The 23785-nt window shown below is 44.2% G+C and overlaps 1 protein-coding gene across 1 annotated transcript in view; it reads left to right on the forward strand.

Moving 5' to 3' along the window:
- RAPGEF3 (Rap guanine nucleotide exchange factor 3) overlaps positions 1-23785 on the forward strand; it is a 270982-nt gene that overhangs the window by 221556 nt on the left and 25641 nt on the right. Inside the window, exons 21-24 of the mRNA XM_030198304.1 lie at positions 13819-13909; positions 16786-16836; positions 23346-23433; positions 23620-23684. Of these exons, the coding sequence (XP_030054164.1) occupies positions 13819-13909; positions 16786-16836; positions 23346-23433; positions 23620-23684 (295 nt within the window). The remainder of the gene's footprint in view (positions 1-13818; positions 13910-16785; positions 16837-23345; positions 23434-23619; positions 23685-23785) is intronic.

The following is a 23785-nucleotide window of genomic DNA, read 5'->3' on the forward strand; positions in this document are numbered from 1 at the left end:
GGTCGGTGGCGGGGGGGGGGGCTAAAATGTGCCCCCTCCCTCTGGCTCTGGCCCCCCCTACCGCCGGAGTCCAGATACGCCTCTGGGTGGAAGTACTAAAATGATGGTGGGCCCCTCTTGAACATGCTGGCTATAGAAGATGAGCGGTGGTTGTGGATGGAAGGATGGTGTATACCTCTTAGAGATGATGGGTGTAGGAGGAAAGGATAAATTCTCATTTGTGGGAGATATGAAAATAGTTTGTCTACAGCTAATCGCTTCTGAATTCTCCCAAAACTGAAAAGCAAGTATTGAGTTCATCTAACCCCCTTAGTCCTTAATAGTACAATACTTTGCTTTTAATCAGAGATTCTAGGTGTGACCCTAGGTTCAGCATTATCTCTAGATAAGTACTACTACTATTTGCCATTTCTAAAGCGCTACTAGGGTTACGCAGCGCTGTACAATTTAACATAGAAGGACAGTCCCTGCTCAAAGAGCTTACAAGCTAAAGGACAAATGTACAGTCTGTCAAGTAGGGGCAGTCAAATTGGGGCAGTCTAGATTTCCTGAAAGGTATAAAGGTTAGGTGCCGAAAGCAACATTGAAGAGGTGGGCTTTGAGCAAGGATTTGAAGATGGGTAGGGAGGGGGCTTGGTGTAAGGGCTCAGGAAGTTTATTCCAAGCATAGGGTGAGGCGAGGCAGAATGGGCGGACCCTATTGCTAGGGTCTCAAAAATTCTCTACCTCTATTTAATTGATAAATTTATAGACCACTCATCAGGATATCTAGGTGGTTCACAAAAGAAAATAGTATATATAAAAAAAACACGAAAACAAAATAAGAACATAAAAAAACTCATTAAAAATAAAATTGAAACAATATAAAATCATCATTACAACATTGACATCTTCCTTGCAGAAGAGAATGCACCACCAGCCATGCAGGAAATACTAGGAGCCGTCAGGACCAAAAGCCTGTGCAACCAACAAGGTTTTCAATCTTTTCTTAAATGCTACTGTGTTTGTCATCAGCCACAGTTCCATCAGTACCTCGTTCTTCTTTATAAGTCCTGCTCTAGAACAGGAGTAAATCCTTTCTGTGAAGTGAATTCTTGTCATCGAGGGAACAGAAAGAAAAGTGCATTCTGATTATAAGACATGGGATGGCCTATAGATTTTTAATATCCAGAAAAAATGAGGCAAGTAATGTATTAAAAATCTATAGTCTCAAAACAAAAGCAGATAGGGCATCACATCTCTCAGAACATCTTGAAAAGAAGTCCAAACCCACATAAAAAGAACTTCCAAAGATAAAACTCGTCTGTCTCCACCTCAAAAAACTTCTGGAGGCAGTGGTACGAAGATATACATTGGAGAATGCTCTGTTACACTATATTTTTGTTCCCAAGTCTCAAAACAAAAACAGGACAACAGACCAAACCTAAACATTATTTATTCTTTGTTAAAATCAAACTTGGGAACAAAAATATAGTGTAACGGAGCATTCTCCAATGTATATCTTTGTACCACTGCCTCCAGAAGTTTTTTGAGGTGGAGACAGACGAGTTTTATCTTTGGAAGTTCTTTTTATGTAGATTATAGATTTTTAATACATTACTTACTGTATATACTCTACTATAAGTCAACACATTTAGTCTGAAAAATGCTTTAAAAAACCCGGAATCGACTTATCTATGGGTAACACCTACAGCACAATGAAAATTAAAGGTAATATCCCCTCCTACACCCTTGTCAGTGGCACAAGGTCTCTCCAGCATCTCAGTCCCCCCCAGGGGACTAACACTGTGGGGAGATGTGGCTAAAGCAGGAAGTTCCAATAAGAAGCTTCGCAGCAGCATTCTAAATGAGCTGCAGTGCCTTAATGGTACATAAGTACATAAGCACTGCCACGCTGGAAAAAGACCAAAGGTCCATCAAGCCCAGCACTCTGTCTTTGACAGCGGCCAATCCAGGCCCCAAGAACCTGGCAAAAACCCAAAATTTAATAACGATCAATGGACTTTTCCTTCAGGAATCTGTCCAGACCCCCTTTAAACTCAGCAAGGCCAGCTGCTGTCACTACCTTCTCTGGCAATGAGTTCCAGAGTCTAACCACGCGCTGAGTAAAGAAAAACTCTCCGATTTGTTTTAAACCTACCACATTCTAATTTCATCTTGTGTCCCCTGGTTCTATTATTGTTAGAAAGTGTAAACAAATGCTTCACATTTGTCCGCTCCACCCTACTCATTATTTTGTAGACCTCTATCATATCACCCCTCAGCCGCCTTTTCTCCAGGCTAAAGAGTCCTAGCCTTCTTAACCTCTCCTCATAAGGTAGTCATCCCATCCCTTTTATCATTTTTGTCACTCTTCTCTGCACCTTCTCCAATTCCTTTATATCTTTTTTGAGATGAGGTGACCAGAACTGAACACAATACTCCAGGTGCGGTCGCACCATGGAGCGATATAACGGCATTATAACATCCTCATGCTTGTTTTCCATCCCCTTTCTAATAATACTCAACATTCTGTTTGCCTTCTTAGCCGCCGCAGCACATTGAGCTGAAGATTTCAACGTCCTATCCACGATGACTCCCAGATCCCTTTCTTGGTCCGTAACTCCTAAAGCGGAACCTTGCATGACATAGCTGTAATTCGGGTTCCTCCTTCCCACATGCATCACTTTGCACTTCATCTGCCATTTGGACTCCCAATCCTCCAATCTCACAAGGTCCTTTTGTAATCTTTCACACTCCTCCCGCGACGAGATGACCCTGAATAACTTTGTGTCATCTGCAAATTTAATTACCTCACTAGTTACTCCCATCTCAAGGTCATTTATAAATATGTTAAAAAGCAGCGGTCCCAGCACAGACCCCCACTAACTACCCTTCTCCATCGAGAATAATGAGCATTCAACCCTACTCTCTGCTTCCTATCTTTTAACCAGCTCTTAATCCATAATAATACACTGCCTCCGATCCCATGACTCTCCAGTTTCCTTTGGAGTCTTTCATGAGGCACTTTGTCAAACGCCTTCTGAAAATCTAGATATACAATATCCACCGGCCCCTTTGTCCACATGTTTGTTCACCCCCTCGAAAAAATGCAGTAGATTTGTGAGGCAAGACTTCCCTTCACGAAATCTGTGCTAACTTTGTCTCAGTAGCCCATGCTTTTGTATGTGCTCTGTAATTTTATTCTTAATAATAGCCTCCACCATTTTTCCCAGCACCGACATCAGACTCACCGGTCTATAATTTCCCAGATCTCCTCTGGAACCCTTTTTAAAATTTGGCATTACATTGGCCACCCTCCAATCTTCCAGTACCACACCTGATTTTAGGGATAAATTGCATATTACTAACAGTAGCGCCACAAGTTCATTTTCAGCTCTATTAATACTCTGGGATGAATACCATCCGGTCCCGATGATTTACTACTTTTCAGTTTGCAGAACTGCCCCATTACATCCTCCAAGTTTACAGAGAAATCATTTAATCTTTCTGACTCGTCCGCTTCAAATACCTTTTCCGTCACCGGTATCCCTCCCAAATCCTCCTCAGTGAAGACTGAAGCAAAGAATTAATTTAATTTCTCCGCTACAGCTTTGTCTTCCCTGGTCGCCCCTTTAACACCACAGTCATCCAGCGGCCCTACCGATTCTTTAGCCAGCTTTCTGCTTTTAATATACCTAAAAAAAAAATTTTGCTATGTGTTTTTGTTTCTAACGCTAACTTTTTTTCAAAGTCCTTCTTAGCCCTCCTTATCTCCTTTTTGTATTTGGCTTGACATTCCTTATGCTTTATCTTATTGTCTTCAGTCGATTCCCTTCTAATCCGCAAACAAATCTTTTCCGGAGATGGGTAGGCGGTAGAATGAGAGGACATGAAATGAGATTGAAGGGGGGCAGACTCAGGAAAGATGTCAGGAAGTATTTTTTCACAGAGAGGGTGGTGGATGCTTGGAATGCCCTCCCGCGGGAGGTGGTGGAGATGAAAACGGTAACGGAATTCAAACATGCATGGGATATACATAAAGGAATCCTGTGCAAAAGGAATGGATCCTCAGAAGCTTAGCCGAAATTGGGTGGCAGAGCAGGTGGGGGGAAGAGGGGTTGGTGGTTGGGAGGGGAGGATAGTGGAGGGCAGACTTATACGGTCTGTGCCAGAGCTGGTGATGGGAGGCGGGACTGGTGGTTGGGAGGCGGGGAATCCTGCTGGGCAGATTAATACGGTCTGTGCCCTGAAAAAGACAGGTACAAATCAAGGTAAAGTATACACATATGAATTTATCTTGTTGGGCAGACTGGATGGACCATGCAGGTCTTTTTTTGCCGTCGTCTACTATGTTACTATGATTCCCTTCTCCATTTTCAGAAGGATTGTTTTTTGGCTCTAATAGCTTCCTTTACCTTACTGTTTAGCCACGCCGGCTGACGTTTGGTCTTTTTTCCTCTTTTTCTAATAAGCAGGATATATTTGTCCTGTACTTCTAGGATGGTGTTTTTGAACAGCATCCACGCCTGATTCAAGTTTTTTACCCTTTCAGCCGCTCCCTTCAGTCTTTTTTTCACCGTTCTTCTCATTTTATTGTAGTCTCCTTTTCTAAAGTTAAACACTAGTGTATTTGATTTCCTGAGTTCACTTACTTCGTAGCCAATTGTGAAGATGAGGCTATTGTGATGATGAAGCTCCCACCTCAGGATCCCAGATCCCTCTTTCACTCAGGGTGAGCTGGTTCTCAATATGCAGATTTTATGCAAATTAATCTACTACCCTTTTCTGCTCAGGGTGACCTGCTTCTCAAAAGGCAAACATAGTCAGGTCTCACCAATCAGGCTATTTTCATACACATCTTTATTCCAGCCTCTGGGGCACACTTCTTTTAGCTTAAAACACTTTCACAAGCTTAAACAGTTCTTCCAGCTTAACCATTTCATTTCTTCCTACTCAGTGCAATCTTCCATTTTAAACATTTCTTCTTGCACAGTTTAATATCCATAGATTTCTCCCCCCTGAGCCCTCTCACACAGGCATTTGGGCTCAGAACTAACTCAGTCCCTGGACACACAGTCCCTCCTTGTAGTGCACAGCTCTAGATACACAGTCTCTTCATCTGGGACACACAGTACCTCTTCACTGTTCTAGACACACAGTCTTTTCCTCTGGGACACACAGTACCTCTACCCCCAGTCCAAAGGGCACAGCCAGCACTTCTCATGGGGATCCCTCTGCTTCAGTTACCAGCACTCTTCTTCAGCTGCTAGCTCTCCTCTCTCCCTCACAACTCAGGTGGGGTCTTAAGTGGTTAATGGCCAAACAGGACCCAGCCCATAACCTGCTGCACCTGTTTCCACCTCCAGGACTCTCCCCGGTCCTAGCGACCTCCAGCTATACCTCCCCTTACTGGCTCCCTTTAGTGACTCACCCAGCCCTTCTCCATGGACATTTTAGGGGGAACAGCGCCCTCTAGGGGCCTAACCAGGGTAGGACAGCCTCTTCCTTCTCACATACCCCCACCCTTAAGATATTGCTGCTCCCTCAAATTTCTTCTTTGAGGAGCAGCAATTCCTGACTCCCCTAACTCATCTCGGGGTCAGGTTCCTTCTCTCCCCTGTTACTTAGGAGGGATTCTCAGGAAGGCTTTGTACCCAGTGGTCCGCCTTACCACAAAGGCTCTGCTTTGCTCTAGGGGACCTTCCTCTGTAACCCCTAGAAACTCAAAGATCCCTAATCTTTTCTTTCTCTGCCTTCCTAAGCCTCGGCGTCTAATCTCTTCCCCTCCTTTCCTAGTCCATGGGTACACCCCCTTCTTCACTCTTGGTTTTGGGTGCACTTTCCTCGGGCCTAGCGCCCCTAGCACTTCAGGGAAACTTCTAATCAAACCCTTTTCCTTTCTACAACCCTGGGCTGTACTTCGTCGACCCCTAGGCCCTGACTGACCTCTGTGGGTTTTGTGTAGGGTTCCAAGTCTCCTTTTCCCTGAGACTTTTAAGTGTTTCCTATTCCTCCCTTTTGGACTAGGATAACCACTTTTAGCACAAGACTCCCCCCAGCCTCTGGGTGATCTAGCCTCCCCCTGGCACCCTTCCTGAGCCGGTGTCCCCTGCCTAGGAACCATTTCCTCTCCCGACTCTACTGTGCGGTATCTGGGCCCTAGGATCAACCCTTTCTTCTGGGGCCTGAGCCTTTCCCTCCCCTGGGCAGCCTCTTCCCTTTTCTGCTTGCCCTTCTGGGGTTTCCCACACTCCTTAAATTTCACCCCACCCCTCCGTGTGGGTTTAACAGGGCCCTTCGGACTCTCCCTATCCTGGCCCCTACTCAAGGACAGGAGTTTACTTAATTTAACACCTCCTGGGTCATTCTGACTCTCCCTATCCTGACCCTTACTCATGGGTAGGAGTTGACTGACCCCCCCTGGTCGCTCCTTCCCCTTGAGCTTTTCCTGTAGGGCTACAATGCAGGAGTGGGCTTCCTGAAGCTCTCAACCTCCCTTGCCAATCCTGGAAGAGCACGTCAACTGCTAGGGTCAGCACTCTGCACTTCTCTTCCATGGCCTCCCTACATCTTTCTGCCCTTTCTGTGGTCTCTTTGGCTTGCTGTCTCTCTGCAGCCCACTCAACTTGGGTCTGCTGCAAGGCCACCATTAACTCTCCCACAGCTCTAGCATACCCCTGCTGTACTTCCCTCAGCTGGCTTTCCTGCTGACCCTGTAATTCTCCCAGCCAAGCCTTTACCTGGGTTAAACTCCCCCTCAGCTCTCGTATAGCTGGGTGCTGTAGTTTACCCATCTCCCTAATATTTTCCCTCAGGGCCTCCTGCTCTTTATGCCACTCCTGGCGAGCATTCTGGAACTCAGCTTTAATTAGGAATACCCTCTGCTCCTGGTCTTGTTGCAACTTGTCTGTGAGGTCCCTTATCTCCTGTTCATGTGTGGACTGCAGCTTAGCTAATTGGGTCTCTTTTGAGGCTTGGGTCTCTTTCAAGGTAGTTGTAAGCTGGGCTACTTCTGCTTCCCTTTCCTCCCTTAGCTTAACTTCTGTGCGCAGCTCAGCCCTAACCGTGGCTAGCAGTGCCTCACAGCCTTCCTTTTGCCTAAGGGACTCTGCCAGTTTGGCCTCTAAGGCATGCCTTGAAGCAGCCATCTCTTCCTTACAAGCTGACTCGAATAGGACCCACTTCTGTTCATTCTCCCTCAAACTATTCTCCATCACCTTCTGGGACGCCTCCTGCTGCTGCTGTATATGGCCCACTAAAGTTACCATCAGTCCTTTGTTTAGTTCCAGGACCTCCCTCAGACATTGCTCCGGGTGCCTATTGCCTTCCCCCGGTTTACCTAGGGCCTGTAATTCCCCTTCTAACTGCCAGACATTCTCTGTAAGGGATTTTAACAGCAGGTTCTCATTCTTTTCCCGGGCCTCCCAGTATTTCTCCCTTGGGGCAACTCTCCCTGGTTCCCCGCCCCATGGAAATACTGCCCGGTCCTCACTGTAGCATGGGCAGCCTACTTTATCTTCAGCTGTCTCACTCCCCTGCTCACAGTGTACATTGACTTCCCCTCCACAATCAGGACTACTCTTTATCCTGTCACCTGGGCCTACACCCCCTGGCCCTTTCCAAGAGGGTTTACCCTTCTTACCAAGACTTTCACTATCCGGCAACTAGGGCTTTCTTTCCTTGTCCAGGCACCCATCCTCCCTCTTGGCACTTTTCAGGTTTGTGGCCACCCCTCTCCCTGGGACATTGGGTGCTTTCCCTGCAGCGGGTTCCTTCTGACCCTCTTCCCTGCAGACACCCCTTTCCCCTTGGGTTCCCGGCCTATCCATACAGTCTGCCCCTGAGGAATGGGTTACCTCCCGACTCCCATGGCCTTTGGGCTTCCTCTTGCCTGCCATGTCACTTAACCCCAACCAACTGACTGTAGGATTTCCTATTTCCTCCCAGTCTGAACTGCCTACTGCCAGACACCACTCTCCAACATGGCCCATTTCCCCACATTGGTCACACTCTGGCTCAATCACTTCTCTTTTTCTCAGGGTCCTGTCTTCCCTAGACACCCCTTCAGGCTTAAACAATGTCCCAACAGTCTCTGAACACAGTCCCCCTCCAAGTCCCAGAACCTGGATCATGGTGTCCGACTCTGCCATGTCCATTCCTTCTGCTGGTGACTTGGGCTCCGGCTCCTCGGGCCTCTGGACTTTTCTCTTCGGTCTGAACCATCTCCGCCCTCCCATGGCTCCGACGTCCTTCTCGACCATCTGCTGGGATGTAGCCTGCAACACAAGAGAGATATCCAAGTGCGGACTGTCTTTTTCCCTGGTCCTACACTTACTCTACTTCTTAAACTCGTACCAGAATTTCCACAAGAACAAGCCTTTCTATCATTTACATGAACTGCTCTACTCTCAGCTTACTGGATCCTCCCTCGTCTCCCCCCTAGGTACTCTTTACCTGGGTAGGCGAGTAAAGCGCCTTTGCCAGCCTTGGCCCCCTCGACGAGCTTCTGGAACCACGACCTCTGGAACCTCCAAGGGCACCTCCATCTCACGCCAACCCCTCATCTGGTCTGATCTGGAATCCAACTGCTCCCACGTGGATGTTCAGTGCAGATCCCACCACTGCCACCAATTGTGAAGATGAGGCTATTGTGATGCTGAAGCTCCCACCTCAGGATCCCAGATCCCTCTTTCACTCAGGGTGAGCTGGTTCTCAATATGCAGATTTTATGCAAATTAATCTACTACCCTTTTCTGCTCAGGGTGACCTGCTTCTCAAAAGGCAAACATAGTCAGGTCTCACCAATCAGGCTATTTTCATACACATCTTTATTCCAGCCTCTGGGGCATACTTCTTTTAGCTTAAAACACTTTCACAAGCTTAAACAGTTCTTCCAGCTTAACCATTTCATTTCTTCCTACTCAGTGCAATCTTCCATTTTAAACATTTCTTCTTGCACAGTTCAATATCCATAGATTTCTTCCCCCTGAGCCCTCTCACACAGGCATTTGGGCTCAGAACTAACTCAGTCCCTGGACACACAGTCCCTCCTTGTAGCGCACAGCTCTAGACACACAGTCTCTTCATCTGGGACACACAGTACCTCTTCACTGTTCTAGACACACAGTCTTTTCAGCTGGGACACACAGTACCTCTTCACTGTTCTAGACACACAGTCTTTTACTCAGTCCCTGGACACACAGTCCCTCCTTGTAGCACACAGCTCTAGACACACAGTCTTTTCATCTTGGACACACAGTCCCTCTTCACTGTTCTAGACACACAGTCTTTTCCTCTGGGACACACAGTACCTCTATCCCCAGTCCAAAGGGCACAGCCAGCACTTCTCATTGGGATCCCTCTGCTTCAGTTACCAGCACTCTTCTTCAGCTACTAGCTCTCCTCTCTCCCTCACAACTCAGGTGGGGTCTTAAGTGGTTAATGGCCAAACAGGACCCAGCCCATAACCTGCTGCACCTGTTTCCACCTCCAGGACTCTCCCCGGTCCTAGCGACCTCCAGCTATACCTCCCCTTACTGGCTCCCTTTAGTGACTCACCCAGCCCTTCTCCATGGACATTTTAGGGGGAACAGCGCCCTCTAGGGGCCTAACCAGGGTAGGACAGCCTCTTCCTTCTCACACAATATCAAAACCGATCATATTATGATCACTGTTATCAAGTGGCCCTCGCACAGTTACCCTCCCCCCCCCAACCAGATCATGAGCTCCACTAATGATTAAGTCTAGTATTTTTCCTTCTCTTGTTGGCTCCTGAACCAGCTGTTCCATGAAGCCGTCCTTGATTTCACCAAGAAATTTCACCTCCCTTGTATGTACCGATGTTTCATTAACCTAGTCTATATCCAGATTATTGAAGTCACCCATTAATATTACATTGCCCTTTTTATTCGCTTCCCTAATTTCCCTTGACATTGCTGCGTCCGTCTGCTCGTCTTGGCCAGGCGGACGGTAGTACACTCCTATCGCCATCCCTTTCCCCTTTTCACGTGGAATTTTAATCCACAAGGATTCCAATAGGGGTGTTGTCTCCTGCAATATTTGTGGTAAGCCAAAAAACAAGAAATTGTATGTAATAATCAAGATTGGATAGCACTACGCTGTGCAAAACTGTTCTAAAATCCTCAGCAGGAACCAAAGTCTTCAATTGTCTCAGCAGAAAAAGCCTGAAAACCATACTGGCCAATATTCAGCCCACAGCGGTCAGCATTTTGCCAAGAAAGAATGAGCCCCAGATATTCAATGTTGGGTCATGACTGGATACTAACACTGAATATCCAGGTCTAATTGTTTAGGTGCTGGCCACTAGAGCTTCTGCAGGTGCCAGCTAAATATCAGCGGAATCTGCATAACAAAAATAAAATTGTGCAGAGGCATGCCAATCCCCCCTTTTGGTCTTGATCCTCCCTCCCCCTTCCTCTGACTATGCAACCCACTTCCCCACCCTACTCACACTCTTCCAATATGCAGGATAGGCTGCCTGGGTCTACCTGCAATGCTTTGGTGGTCCAGCGGTGTTGGTGGGGGCAGTTTTTGAATTATTATTCATGCACTAATATTACCATTAGCGCACAGCCATTAAAAAGTTACTGTGTGTGCATTTACCAACACCTATTTTATAGGCAGTAAGGGCTCATGTGCTAATCCTGCGCTAATCAGTTAGCATGTGGTAATTTAGCTATGCTAATTGGTTCGCACAGGCACACCCACTCTCTGTCCCCCAGACATGCCCCCTCCATGGAAAAATAAAAATATTTTTTAGCACGCATATTGGGAATGTACTGCAGGATGCCTCAGCCTGTCCCACAGTAAGCTGTTTTTACCGGCTGCGTCTTATTCAATCGATACAGCCACTTCTGCAGCCATTGGCCTTAAACATCTTAGTCCATTCATTAGTAATTACATAATTAGATTACTGCAACTCACTATACCAAGGCATCTGAGCTAAAGACCTTTGCCGCCTTCAGTTGGTTCAGAATACCCTGCTTTGGGTTATTAATAATGCTGGCTGATTTGATCACATGCTGGGTCTATGTGTGTGAGGGGCAGCAGAACGGGCATGCTGGGTCTGTGTGCTCACTGGCTCTCAATCTTTTATAGAATCTCATACAAATTACTCATTCTGGTTTTTAAAACCCTGTCCTCTGGAGAACCCACCTACCTCTTCCATCACCTAATACAATACGCCTTCCCGAAGCCTCAGATCTCTTGGTAAAAACCAGTTGACTATTCCTAGCTATTTTATTTATTTATTTATTACATTTGTACCCCGCGCTTTCCCACATACAGCAGGTTCAGTGCGGCTTACATTGTAAAAGAAAGCATCTTGCATGATAGAAAATAAAGCAAAACAAGAAAATGTAGGAAGAGGATTATAAACTGTGATGATCATAACTACTTACATAGTGAAAAAGCATTACAAGGACATGTGAAAAGAATATTATGAACTGAGAAAAACACAGTGGTAACAGCGCCCAGGAATATATGAGTTGGAATAGGGAAGGTAGACAAGGATAGGATAGGTAAAAGGGAAGGAGATAGGGAGGGAAATGGTTAAAGGATGGGGAGGGGGAGAAGATAGGGGATTGAGTATAGGGGATTTGAGAGTAAAGTCAAATGTGTCATTGGGGTCAAAGTTCGTGTCAACGTCGTAGCAGGTGTATCATAGGAGGGCTGATGGAATTAAGTTGGTTCATTAGGGTAGGGGTAGGCAACTCCGGTCCTCGAGAGCCGCAGGCAGGTCAGGTTTTCAGAATATCCACAATGAATATGCATGAGATAGATTTGCATACCATGGAGGTAGTGCTTGCAAATCTATCTCCTGCAGATTCATTGTGGATATCCTGAAAACCTGACCTGCCTGCGGCTCTCGAGGACCGGAGTTGCCTACCCCTGCATTAGGGTAAGCTTGCTTGAAAAAATGGGACTTTAGCTATAAAGAAATTACCCATAAGCACACTAGGACATCCATATTATCTGTGCAGGGGCCTCACTTCTGGAATTCCCTACCCTCTCTACTGAGGTTGCAGACATCCCTTCCCTTCCTCAATTCAAAATTGCCGTCAAGACCATCCTTTTCAATGACGCTTACTATTAAATTCCTCCTGCATAGAAGAAGACCACCCTGGGGGCTACCTCGTGAAGACACTGAGCTTACCTACCTATTATTCTTTCTCCTCCCCCTTCCCTATGATTAAGAGTTCTGCCCTTCTTTCCCTGTGGGGCCCTTTTACTAAAGGGTTGCTGAGCGGCAACCTGGAAGTACTGCTGGCCCAATGAGGGTGCCAGTAGTAGTTCTATCCCCAGTGCATGCCACTTCCAGCGCTAGCAGAAATATTTCTGCAGGGGGTTATCCAGCGGTAATTGGGCAGCATCGCACACTGCCTGGTTACCACCGGTTTAGCTTGGGAGCCCTTACTGCCACCTCAGTGGTTGGCGGTAAGTGCTCCCCCTGAAATTGCCGCATGGCAAGTGCAAACTTACCGCACGGCCATTTCATTTTGTTGGCCTGTTTACCCACTGTGGTAAAAGGGGCCCTGGCGCATGGCAAAATGGCTGCCACGCTAGCACAGGGCCCCTTTTATCGCAGTGTAGTGAAAGGGATCCTATCCAGCTCATTTTTGAAAGGGATCGCCGGCGATCTTCAGACACAAATCGGGAGATCACCGGCGATCTCCTGATCCCGGCCAAATCAGTATTATCAAAAGCCGATTTTGGCCGGCCCCAACTGCTTTTTCTTCGCGGCGTCAGCCAACCTTCAAGGGGGTGTGTTGGTAGGGTAGCAAGGACGGGGCGGGGGCGTGGTTACGGGATGGCCGGCTTCACCTTATAATGAAAAAAAAATGGCTGGCTCGAACGAGCATTTCACCGGCCAGACTTCTCCATTTATTTTTAGGACCAAGCCTGAAAAAAGTGCCCCAACTGACCAGATGACTACCGGAGGGAAGCAGGGATCACCTCCCCTTACTCCCCCAGTGGTCACCAACCCCCTCCCACCCAAAAAAAAAAAAAAAACTTTTTTGCCAGCCTCTATGCCAGAATGAAATGTCATACCCAGCTCCCTGACAGCAGTATGCAGGTCCCTGGAGCAGTTTTTAGTGGGTGCAGTGCACTTCAGGCAGGTGGACCCAGGCCCATCCCCCCCTACCTGTTCCCAAAACCCACTGTACCCACATGTAGGTGCCCCCCTTCACCCCTTAGGGCTATGGTAATGGTGTAAAGTTGTGTGGAGTAGGTGTTTGGGGGGATTTGGGGGGCATCAGCACCCAAGGTAAGGGTGCTATGTACCTGGAAGCTATTTTTTTAAGTGCCCCCTAGGGTGCCCGGTTGGTGTCCTGGCGTGTCAGGGGGGCCAGTGCAGTACAAATGCTGGCTTCTCCCAAGACCAAATGTCTTGCATTTCACCGGGTTTGAGACGGCCGGGCCCGGTTTCCATTATTGCTGGAAAACGAAGCCGGCCATCTCATGTAAACCCGGCGATCCTGCTGTAAACCCGGCGAGCGATTTGGCCGGCACCAAGCGTATTTTGAAAATACGCTTGGCTCCGCCCCCTCACGGAGCCTGCTCCAAAGATGGCCGGCGCCGTTTGATTATGCCCCTCCAAGTTACCTGTTATGCAGTCTGTTACTACTCTACTTTCCCTTTTTAATTGATATTAGATTGTAATCTATAAGGCAGGGTAGAAAATGCGAGTAACACTTGAAACTTGTTTTAAGCTGTGGTAAGTGTATGCTAGTACTTATTGCAGCTTAGTTAAAGGGCCTCTAAATCTGTGTGACCATGTCTTTAATCTCTGTTTGTTTGTGTCTCAAATCACAGCCTGAAGGAGCAGAGGAACCTGAATTCCTTCTTTGCAGTGATGTTTGGCCTGAGTAACACAGCTGTGAGCCGACTGGGCAGGACTTGGGAGGTACTGTACAGTTTGTAAAACTATCTGTGCTTTAGGCACTAACCTCATGCCTCATCCTAAACTCATCCACAGTGTCATGTGCTGGCTGAGAACCTGAGCGTGAACCTGTCGCACCTCAAAAACATATATCTTTCTAATATGCTGTGGAGATAGGGGATAGGATTTGTCATTCTCTGTAGGTTAAATGACTGAATTATAATAGGCTGATACTAGTATTAATGGTTCTACAGTGTATTTTATTTCTTGCAGAACTTTTATTCTGCTTGAGTTTATGTCAACTTTTAAAGTATGGGGGCCAAAATTGTGGAATGAGTTGCCTGTAAAAATGAGAATGATGGCGTCATTAGATCAGTTTAGACAGGAGTTAAAAACTATATTATTTCATGAGGCATTTGATGATTAAGAGGCCTTGAAGACAGTGTGTGAACTATTTTATGGATCCTGTAATGGTTTAAACAAATTGGAGATCTGATGGTGGCTGTGAAATTGGAGACAGTGCAATATGTACAATATTTGTTGTCTGTGTATTTTATTTTGTCATTTGACTTTTGTGAATGTATAAACTGTAAGCTGCATACAACATTGTGGATTAAGCAGTTTATAAATGATTTAAATAAATAAATATCATTCTTAACATATAATCCAACTCATCCATCAATTTGATACACCAAATCGTTTCAATTTAATTTGTACCCTGAAATTAGAGTATCGTGTTGGTAATCTTCCTTCCTCTTTTAAAATGCCTGTTCTGTATCTTCGCTTAAAGTCATAGTTATCAACATTGCCCTGTAAAATAACGTATCTTAATGATGGCCCGTGTGGATAACTTCCCCCCTTCATACCATACATTTTAACTCTCCAAACATCTGATAGTTGCCCATAGAGAATTCAAAATATGCTTCTAACTGTAATCACAACTTGCCTAGCACACGATAGGGGTAATCTGGCATCATTTATCTCTGTTTGCTCTATATTTAGACACTTCTAAGTGTTTCCCCATTTTGTCAACATACTTAAAGATACCTCATTCTGAACCATGCATCCCAGAGCAATTGTTGGCTTTCCCCCAGGTTCTAGTTTAAAAGCAGCTTTATCTCCTTTTTAAGTGTTAGTCACAAGAGCTGGGTTCTACCTTGGTTAAGGCGGAGTCCATCTTTTGGAACATTCATAAGATTATGGAAACAAATGTGCTGTCTTAACAAAGGAAGATCACACAGAGATGAAAGCCAGGATATTACTTTGAAGATAACATCAGTTCTTTCAATTCAATCCATGTTTAGCATGGAATGCCTCGGAGGTGCACTAGTAGACTGTAGGCCTGATAATTAAAGGATTTCTGCTCCTAGCTGTGAGAGTTATGTTTCTAAATTGGCCTCTTTGAAAATTTACTAGGGCCTGGTGCCTAGATTCATACTCAAAAATTTCACTAACCCCCTAATTTATCCCTAATTCTATAAACTTGCACACAAAAGTCTATTTTTAGCATGCAGAGTTGCACACACAGTTATAGAATAGTGTCAGTTATATGCAAAACGTAAGTTAATAATTAATTGCTAATTGGAGTTAATAACAAATTATTGGCTATAATTGGTGTTAATCACAGGTCCAGCAGGGGCGGTAGGGGCAGGAGTAAAGTCCTCACAGTATTACTGAAGTATCACAAAAGGCTGCTGCTAGAGGTCATGGCAGCCATTTTGGAAAGGCTGCCGCTAGGGGCAGGAGTGAGTGTGTAACTGACCTTTGTTGGGATTCTACACAGTGTGCACACAAAATCCATAGTGCCCAACTGGAAGACGGCGTGGACCTAGGAGGGGCATGGGCAGGTCAGAGGTGAGCCTAGCACTTACAAATGCGTGGTATAGAATACTATCAGTGAGCATTTACACCAGCCTTTCAGCAGGCATAAGGGCTCGTTCCTAAGGTTAGAAGTGTAACTTAGGACTTATTATAGTATTCTATAATGGCAGTTGCACTCGTAAGTTTTAAAAAGCAATTGGCAGTAATTCGATTTAATTTAAAATGTACACACAATCTGAAAAAAGGGACATGGAAATGGGAGGGTCATGAGCGTAATGGGGCATTCCTATAATTAACCTGCATTGTTATAGAATAACGGGGATACATTTGCAGCACATTTCAGTTGGTGCAAATGGCTGCTTCTAAAGTTAGAGCAAACATAACCAGGAGAATGTACCAAATCTAACAATCAGAGAGGAACACCCTCAGAAATTTAAACACCCACGTGGTAGTTACTAAAGACCACTAAGGGGTAAAACATTGTACTTCACTCATTGGGTTGCTCATTCACTATTGTGTTAGTTTATGTGCAATAATGTGCTATTTTGTACTAAGTACAATTGTGTGCCCCATTAGTGCTAACCGAACAAATGCACTGCAATTGACCAGACGCTGAAGGCTCCGGTGATTGAAATGCTCAATAATCATGGACTTGGGTTAGGGCTGTCTCTCCCTTGAATTTTCCCCTGGCCCTAACCCAAGTCTCTGAGGAAAGTTAGTCTGCAACCCACAGCGTCGGGTACATTTCAGGACAGAGCAGTCTTTTCTTCATGATTATTGAGCGATTCAATCATCAGAGCCCTCAGCGTCTGGTTTTAATGGTGCAGGGCGCATGAGATAAGTGAATGTTTTTTAAATATTTTATTTGATATGTCATTTATGCTGGCTGAGTTGGTCAATTGCAGTAGAGTTGTGGAGATAGGGTCTCAGTACTTGAATAATAGGAGATGCTGCAGGGTAGGACTGGGGATGTTGGCAAAGCGGAGTGCAGTCCACATTTTTATTGCAGCTTATATCTAGGTATCCTTGAGGACTGACTTTGAAAGGTGTTTCTTTTTGTTTTTTCCTTGATATACCAGCGGCTACCTCATAAGAGCCGGAAACTGTACTCCAACTTTGAGAGCCTCATGGTGAGTTACTCTGTATTTGACCTGCACTGTGGATTTCTGTTAGAATTTTAATGATATTCTCATACAAATGAACACCTTTGCAGAAAAGGAGCAATAAAAATATATGAAGCCCTGCAAATTCAATTTCAGAGGTGACCTTGAAGAAATTATTTAGGGGTCCTTTTACTAAGCTGCAGTAAAAGCAGATCTTAGCACACACCCTTAAACGAGTCTTTCCTGCATGCTAAGGCCATTTTTACTTCAGCTGTAAAATCCCCGATTTTCTAGTTTTTGCATTAATGCACTAATGTTGCGATTCGTGTGCGGCCGTTGTTAACAATTACTGCAGGAGTGGTAGGCGGTATTTTGTAGGCAGTAAGGGCTCCTGCATTATCCATGCACTAACCAGTTAGCATGTGGTAATGTAGATACGTTAACTGGTTAGTGCAGGAATGCTCACTCTCCTCCCTTTACATGCCACCTCAAAAAAAAAATTATTACCACACAGTTAGCAAACGCACTTAGCAAAACTAACATGTAATGCCTTTGTGTGTTCTGTGTTAGGCCATTTTGCTATGTAAAGCGTGCATTAGCACCCAACACAGCTCAGTAAAAAGGCCCCTAAGTCTCCCTGTGCTCTAATAGACTGCAGGCTCTCTACAGAAGGAAACTATATTATTTTCTTCTGTGATTTTGTCAGGTGTTATGGGGGTCATTTTGAATAGCCCCTGTTGTTTGCAATGTATATATGACCATCCCTGGGAAAAGGTGACTAAAGTCACCGATAAACCAAAAAATGAGGTTTTAATGAATACTGTTACGGCAAACAATTTTTAACACATCAGTCCAAACCTCATCCTTAAGTGAAAAAATAACATGTAACTTTTTAGGGCTGCTTATGGACCCATGACATAAAAAATCAGCCATTCTTAACATTTTGGATCTGACACTTTAGTCATCTTTTCCCAGAGATGGTCACAAGTGGGCACTTTTAGTCCATGCACATTTGTGGCCAGTTTTAAAAAAGAAAACCATGCACGTTGCTTTCCTTGGAAAAGTAACAGCCACAAAGTGAACACACTCGAAGCAGCTGTGTAGTTTGCACCTATCTTTTATGTGGACAGCTAAACAAGGGCAAAATAGCATGCATACATTTAAAAGTCGAATGCACCTGCCCTGGACCTAAACATTCCCCTGGAAAGTCATGTGCACTTTTAGCTGGGCAGAGGAGTGCAATTTTCTGCCAAGCTATTTATCTGGGTATGTAGCTTTGAAAATTTCCCTCTATGGGTGCCATTTTCATTAGCCCACCACAACATAGTTTGTTGTAAATTTTCAAAGATAAACTACACAAATGTCTAGACAAATCTCTAAATCGGTATATTACAAATAGGGTCTTCTTGTCGTCTCATAAGGGGTCCTTAAGTCTACTTCCTCTTGAGATTCATGGAAAATTTAAATTACCTTTGCTGGGATTGGGAGACTGAATAGTTAACTGTTTTTAGATTGAATTTCTGCTATATAAGTTTTACTGTATGTTGATTCTTACGTTAACATAATTGATTTATATGAATTTGAAAGCATAAGTGGGTCAATATTCAACAATGATAGTCACCAAGTTTTTTTTTTAAAAACGCGACATGTGGCATTTAAAAATTACATCTGTTCAGTTTATTTTTATTTATTTATTTATTACATTTGTATCCTACATTTCCCCACCTATTTGCAGGCTCAATGTGGCTTACAAAGTACCGGAGAGGCGTTAGCCGACTCCGGTGTGAACAAATACAGTGTGATTTGTGGTAAGATAGGAGTTCATGTGGCAGAAGACACAATAGGAATCGTAGAGCGGAAAAGTTGTTTTTATGTTTATTACGTGCTTTAGTTTTCTTGTACAGCCGAGATCAGGCATTTAAGTTGGATTGGTAGGGTATGCCTTTTTAAACAGGGTGGTTTTTAGTGTTTTCTGGATGTAAAGGTGGTCATACGTCATTTTCAGTTCGTTTGGTAATGCGTTCCATAGTTGTGTGCTTATGTAGGAAAAGCTGTATGCGTTGGTAGATCTGTATTTAAGTCCTTTACAGCTTGGGTAGTGCAGATTTAGATACGTTCGTGTTAATTCGGATGCATTTCTGGTTGGTAAGTCAATTAGGTCTGTCATGTATCCAGGGGCTTCACCGTAGATGATTTTGTGAACCAGGGTGCAGATTTTGAAGGCAATGCGTTCTTTGATTGGGAGCCAGTGTAATTTTTCGCGGCAGGGTTTTGCACTTTCAAATCTTGTTTTTCCAAATATAAGCCTAGCTGCCGTGTTTTGAGCGGTCTGAAGTTTCTTTAAGGTTTGTTCTTTGCATCCTGCATAGATTCCATTGCAGTAGTCTAATTGGCTTATTACCATTGATTGTATCAGGTTGCGAAAAGTTTCCCTCGGGAAGAGTTGTTTCACGTGTTTGAGTTTCCATATTGAATGGAACATTTTCTTTGTAGTAGATTTCACTTGGCTCTCCAGTGTTAGGTTATGGTCCATTATATCACCAAGGATTTTCAGGCTGTCTGAGATAGGGAGGGTGTAATTTAGGATGTCGATACTTGTGGGGTTGGCCGTGCTGCGGTGAGATGAGAGGATGAGACAGTGTTTTTTTTCTTTATTGAGTTTTAGCTGAAATGCATTTGCCCAAGAGTCCATGATGTTGAAGCTTAGTTTGATTTCGTTGGTGATTTCTGTCAGTTTATTTTTGTAAGGAATGTATATTATGACATCGTCTGCGTAGATGGAAGGGTTAAGGCCTTGGTTGGATAAGGACTAGGCTAGTGGGGTCATCATTAGGTTGAAGAGGGTCGGAGATAGTGGTGATCCCTGTGGTACTCCACAGTCTGCCCTCCACGGTGATGATATGTTTGAGTTTGATTTTACTTGATACACAATACTGATTATGCATATTTGCACCTATGATGGTAACTCTATAAGCAGGCGACTCCTTTTAGGTGCCCCAATGCCGCATGGGGCGAACCTATTCTAGAATGGCATATGGGTGCCCAGATTAGGTATCAAGACTAGAGAGTTGCAGGAGGACAGAAACCTAACCTGTCCCCACTGGAATCTCCTCCATTCCCACCCATCCCCTCAAGTAATCTCCTCCACCCCTGCCTGTCCCCTGTACTAAAATAACCCAACTTGTGGTAAAATAACTCAACAGTTGCCCATTTTGATAACTTCCCCTCTCAGTGCTTATGGGGATTTCAATGCTATCAACCATATCCATTAATTTTTTTAGTGCGATTATAATTGCCTTGGCACAAGGAAAGGATAGGTAGGCTGGCCTGGCTCTACACTTCCATGTGAATGCCGCAAGACCTGTGTCCACCCCGTGGGATCCCCGCAGGACCTGTGTCCATTCCCGCAGGACCTGTGTCCATTCCTGTGGGAGTCCCGTGGACCTGGAGGGGATCTCAGCGGGAGTCCTGTGAGAACTGCAGGATTCTGGCTAACCCCATTCCTGTGCAGCTCTCTAATTAGGATGCTTTTAATCTAGGAGCCTAAGAGGGGAAGAGCATGCGTAACTGACAGTATTCTGTAAGCAGCGCATGTACTGTAAGTGGCATGCCCCTCTCATGGTCCGCCTTTGTAAACGCCCCCTTGCCACTTACATACAGTTACAGAATAATGCTTACCTGCTTTTCTACCACTAATGCTTAAGTGCACACTTACTTGTGAAAGTGACAGTATTCTGTACATTCACATGTGCAACTGGGGCTTCAATGTGTTCTCCCAGTTAGAGAATTGCCCTTATGTGTATAGTTACAATATTCAGTCACTATCCCTGGACTCTGTATATGGCACCCAACAGCATTTCAACATTTTGTTACTTTCATCTTCAAGTAACAGAATGCTGAAATGCTGAATCAGTTTTGGGCACACTCCCTTGATAAAACTTTGGACAAAACAGGACTCCATCAGGAGTATAAGATAAGTGTGCTTGAAGTTTTGATCATGTAAACTATGCTTGATGCACTATAAAACTGCTTTATATGCATAAAAAAATTACTAAAAAGGAAGATGTTATATATAATAAAATGACTGTCTATAAAAGGAGGTTTTTTGGTCAATGATGATTGCAAGTCTTGGTGGTGACTAAGTTTATGCTTCAAAGCATTGAAGCACCTCTAGTGATTTATAAGGTCTTTTCCCTCCATTTTTAAAAAATGTTTGTAACACGTAGTGTTCATCTAACCCACAATTTTTGGTGATATGAAATGATTTTCACCTATAAAGTACACATCATCATCAAACACTGGCAGATACTTACAGAATACCATTTGGCCAAAATATGGTCATGTACACATGTATATGTCCATACATGTGTATATATGACTAGAATACTGACATTTATGCACATTCTTGCCACCTGAAACTGGTGACTCCTTATAGAATTACCCCCAAGGGGCCAGATTCAGTAAATGGCACCAAACGTCAGGCACTAGGAACAATACTGCTCAGTGCTATTCTATAAAGAGCACTTCTGGATAATCACTGTTTATAGAATAGCTCATAGTACCCAACAACTTTAGGCACAAAGACTTATGCCAACTGAAACCTGGTGTAAACCCTGTTGCGCAACTCTCAAATTCTATAACACTGCATGCAACTTTTCAGGACATCCCTGTCCTGCCCATGCCCCTCCCATGGCCATGTCCCCTTCTGGGTTGTGCACTATGGGATTTGGTGAGCAGTGTTATAGAAAAGCACACAGCCAGATACACGCGCAAATCTTAATTGGCACCAACTAACATCAATAATTGATAGAATCCAATTATTGACTGTTAATGGCTCACTAATCTATTAAGTTGTGCATGTAACTCAGGATCACACTCAAATTTTGATGCACGATGTAAGCAACCTTTATAGAATCCGTGGGAAAGTGCCTATGTACATTTCTACTTGCTTTTCCTGTTGGACTGCAGAACAGTGTGTACAATTTAGAAAATCCATTCCACCATGCATGGTTTTTTCTCTCCATCTTAAACATGCTCCCAAGAGTGCCTCTTTCCAATTCAGCTAAAAGTTATTTTATCTGTAGTGAAGATGGTGGACCTTTTTCAGCCAGGTCAGTTTACCTGTATGCATTGGCTTTGAAAGTTGTCCTTGCCTTGTTTAAAATATTTACAAAACAGTTGAATAAACTGATTTGTCCGTGTCATGTCACTTTTCTTGCACAGTCAGTGTATCATAAGGAACTGACGCAGTGGCAGCCCTACTATTAGGCCACCTGAGGTGGGGGCCTCAGGCGACACTCTTTAGGGAGCAGCATATCCTCCCACACCAGCCGCGGTCTGGCATCTCCCTCCTTCCTTCTTTAATCCCCTTCCCTGAGCCTACCTTTGTTTATTAAAAGCCGGCAGTGGCAGCGATTCCTATTGGCTGCCCTCTTCTCTCTACTGCGGCCCATCTCTGACATAACTTCCTGTTTCCTCAGAGGCAGGCCGCAGTAGAGAGAAGAGGCCAGTGCTGGCAGCAGGGCAGCCTATGGGAATTGTTGCTGCCACCGTCATTTGCAAAACAAAAATAGGCTCAGGGAAGGGGTTGAAGAAGAAAGGGGAGAGATGCCAGATCATGGTCAGGGGAGGGCACCATCTCAGCCCTCGCCTCAGGCGGCAGATTGCCTTAGGCTGCCCCTGACTGACCAATAGCAAAGCAGCTTTTACAGTGCCTAATGACATCACAATATGCTTTAGCAGCATTAACACCACCCAATGATATTCTGTTCTATTCACAGCATTTATATCCCACTTGTATCACCAGTAATAATCTAACACAGTAAATATAATAAAAGAACACACCCCATCACAAATTAAAATACTTATTAAATAAAAAAGTTCTCAAAGCTTTACAGAAGTTCCAATATTCTGGCAATGTTCAAATTTTAATAGGAATATTATTCCAAATTTTACTAGACTAATACACAAAAGAACTATGAAGAAAACGTTTAAATTTCTAACAGTTGGAAAAACCTAAATTCAATGTGGAATTAAAGCATGATGATTTTCATGCAGCTGGAAATATTAGAATATGAGAGGGACAAAAACCATGCAACATTTTAAATACGAAAAAGACTACTTTAAATTCAGACTGAGCATGAGTGGGTAACCAGTGTAATTGAACAAACAATGGGGTTGAACAGACAAACTTTTTCCAACTAAAAAGCAATTTTGCAGCAGTGTTCTGCAATAATTGTCACCTATTACATAATTTTGTTGAAAGACCAACATATATAAATAAATAAAATAAAGAATTACAATAATCAAGCTGTGACACAATTAGCGCTTGGACCACCAACCGGAAATGCTCAGGAAAAAGGAAAGATCGAATAGCTGATCACAATGTGCTGTTAAGTTGCTTCATTTTGGTGGAGCAACTTCTGACAAATTTTGCCTTTTTGATAGACTACGTTCCATACATGAAACACAGCAAAGACATTACTATTCATGTGATTATTATTCTGTTAATCCCAGATGTTTCTCCTCTCCTTCAGGACCCATCCTGGAATCACCGAGCCTACAGGCTGGCTGTTGCCAAGTTGAGCCCTCCATTCATCCCCTTCATTCCACTGCTTCTGAAAGGTATGATTTCCCACAGTCTCTCCACACAGGACACTTTCACATGTTATATATACTGCTAAAGCAAGAATTATAATAAAAGAGAAAGGAGCAGAGAAGGAACACTTTAAAGAAAACTCATTTGAAATGGCGGAGCTGACTGTATCAAGTGCTCAAATGGATATTTACTGACACTGATTTCCCCTGCAGACATGACTTTCATCCATGAGGGAAATAGGACAGTTGTGGATCACCTTATCAATTTTGAGAAGATGGTAAGTAGAACATGAACAAACGATGTCTGAAGCTTCCTATGTTTTTGGGCTTCCAACTCAACCAGGGCCTATGGTGCCATAAACCTTAATTAAAAACTACC

The sequence above is a fragment of the Microcaecilia unicolor genome, chromosome 3 (assembly GCF_901765095.1).
Source record: "Microcaecilia unicolor chromosome 3, aMicUni1.1, whole genome shotgun sequence".
NCBI classification, from domain to species: Eukaryota; Metazoa; Chordata; class Amphibia; order Gymnophiona; family Siphonopidae; genus Microcaecilia; species Microcaecilia unicolor.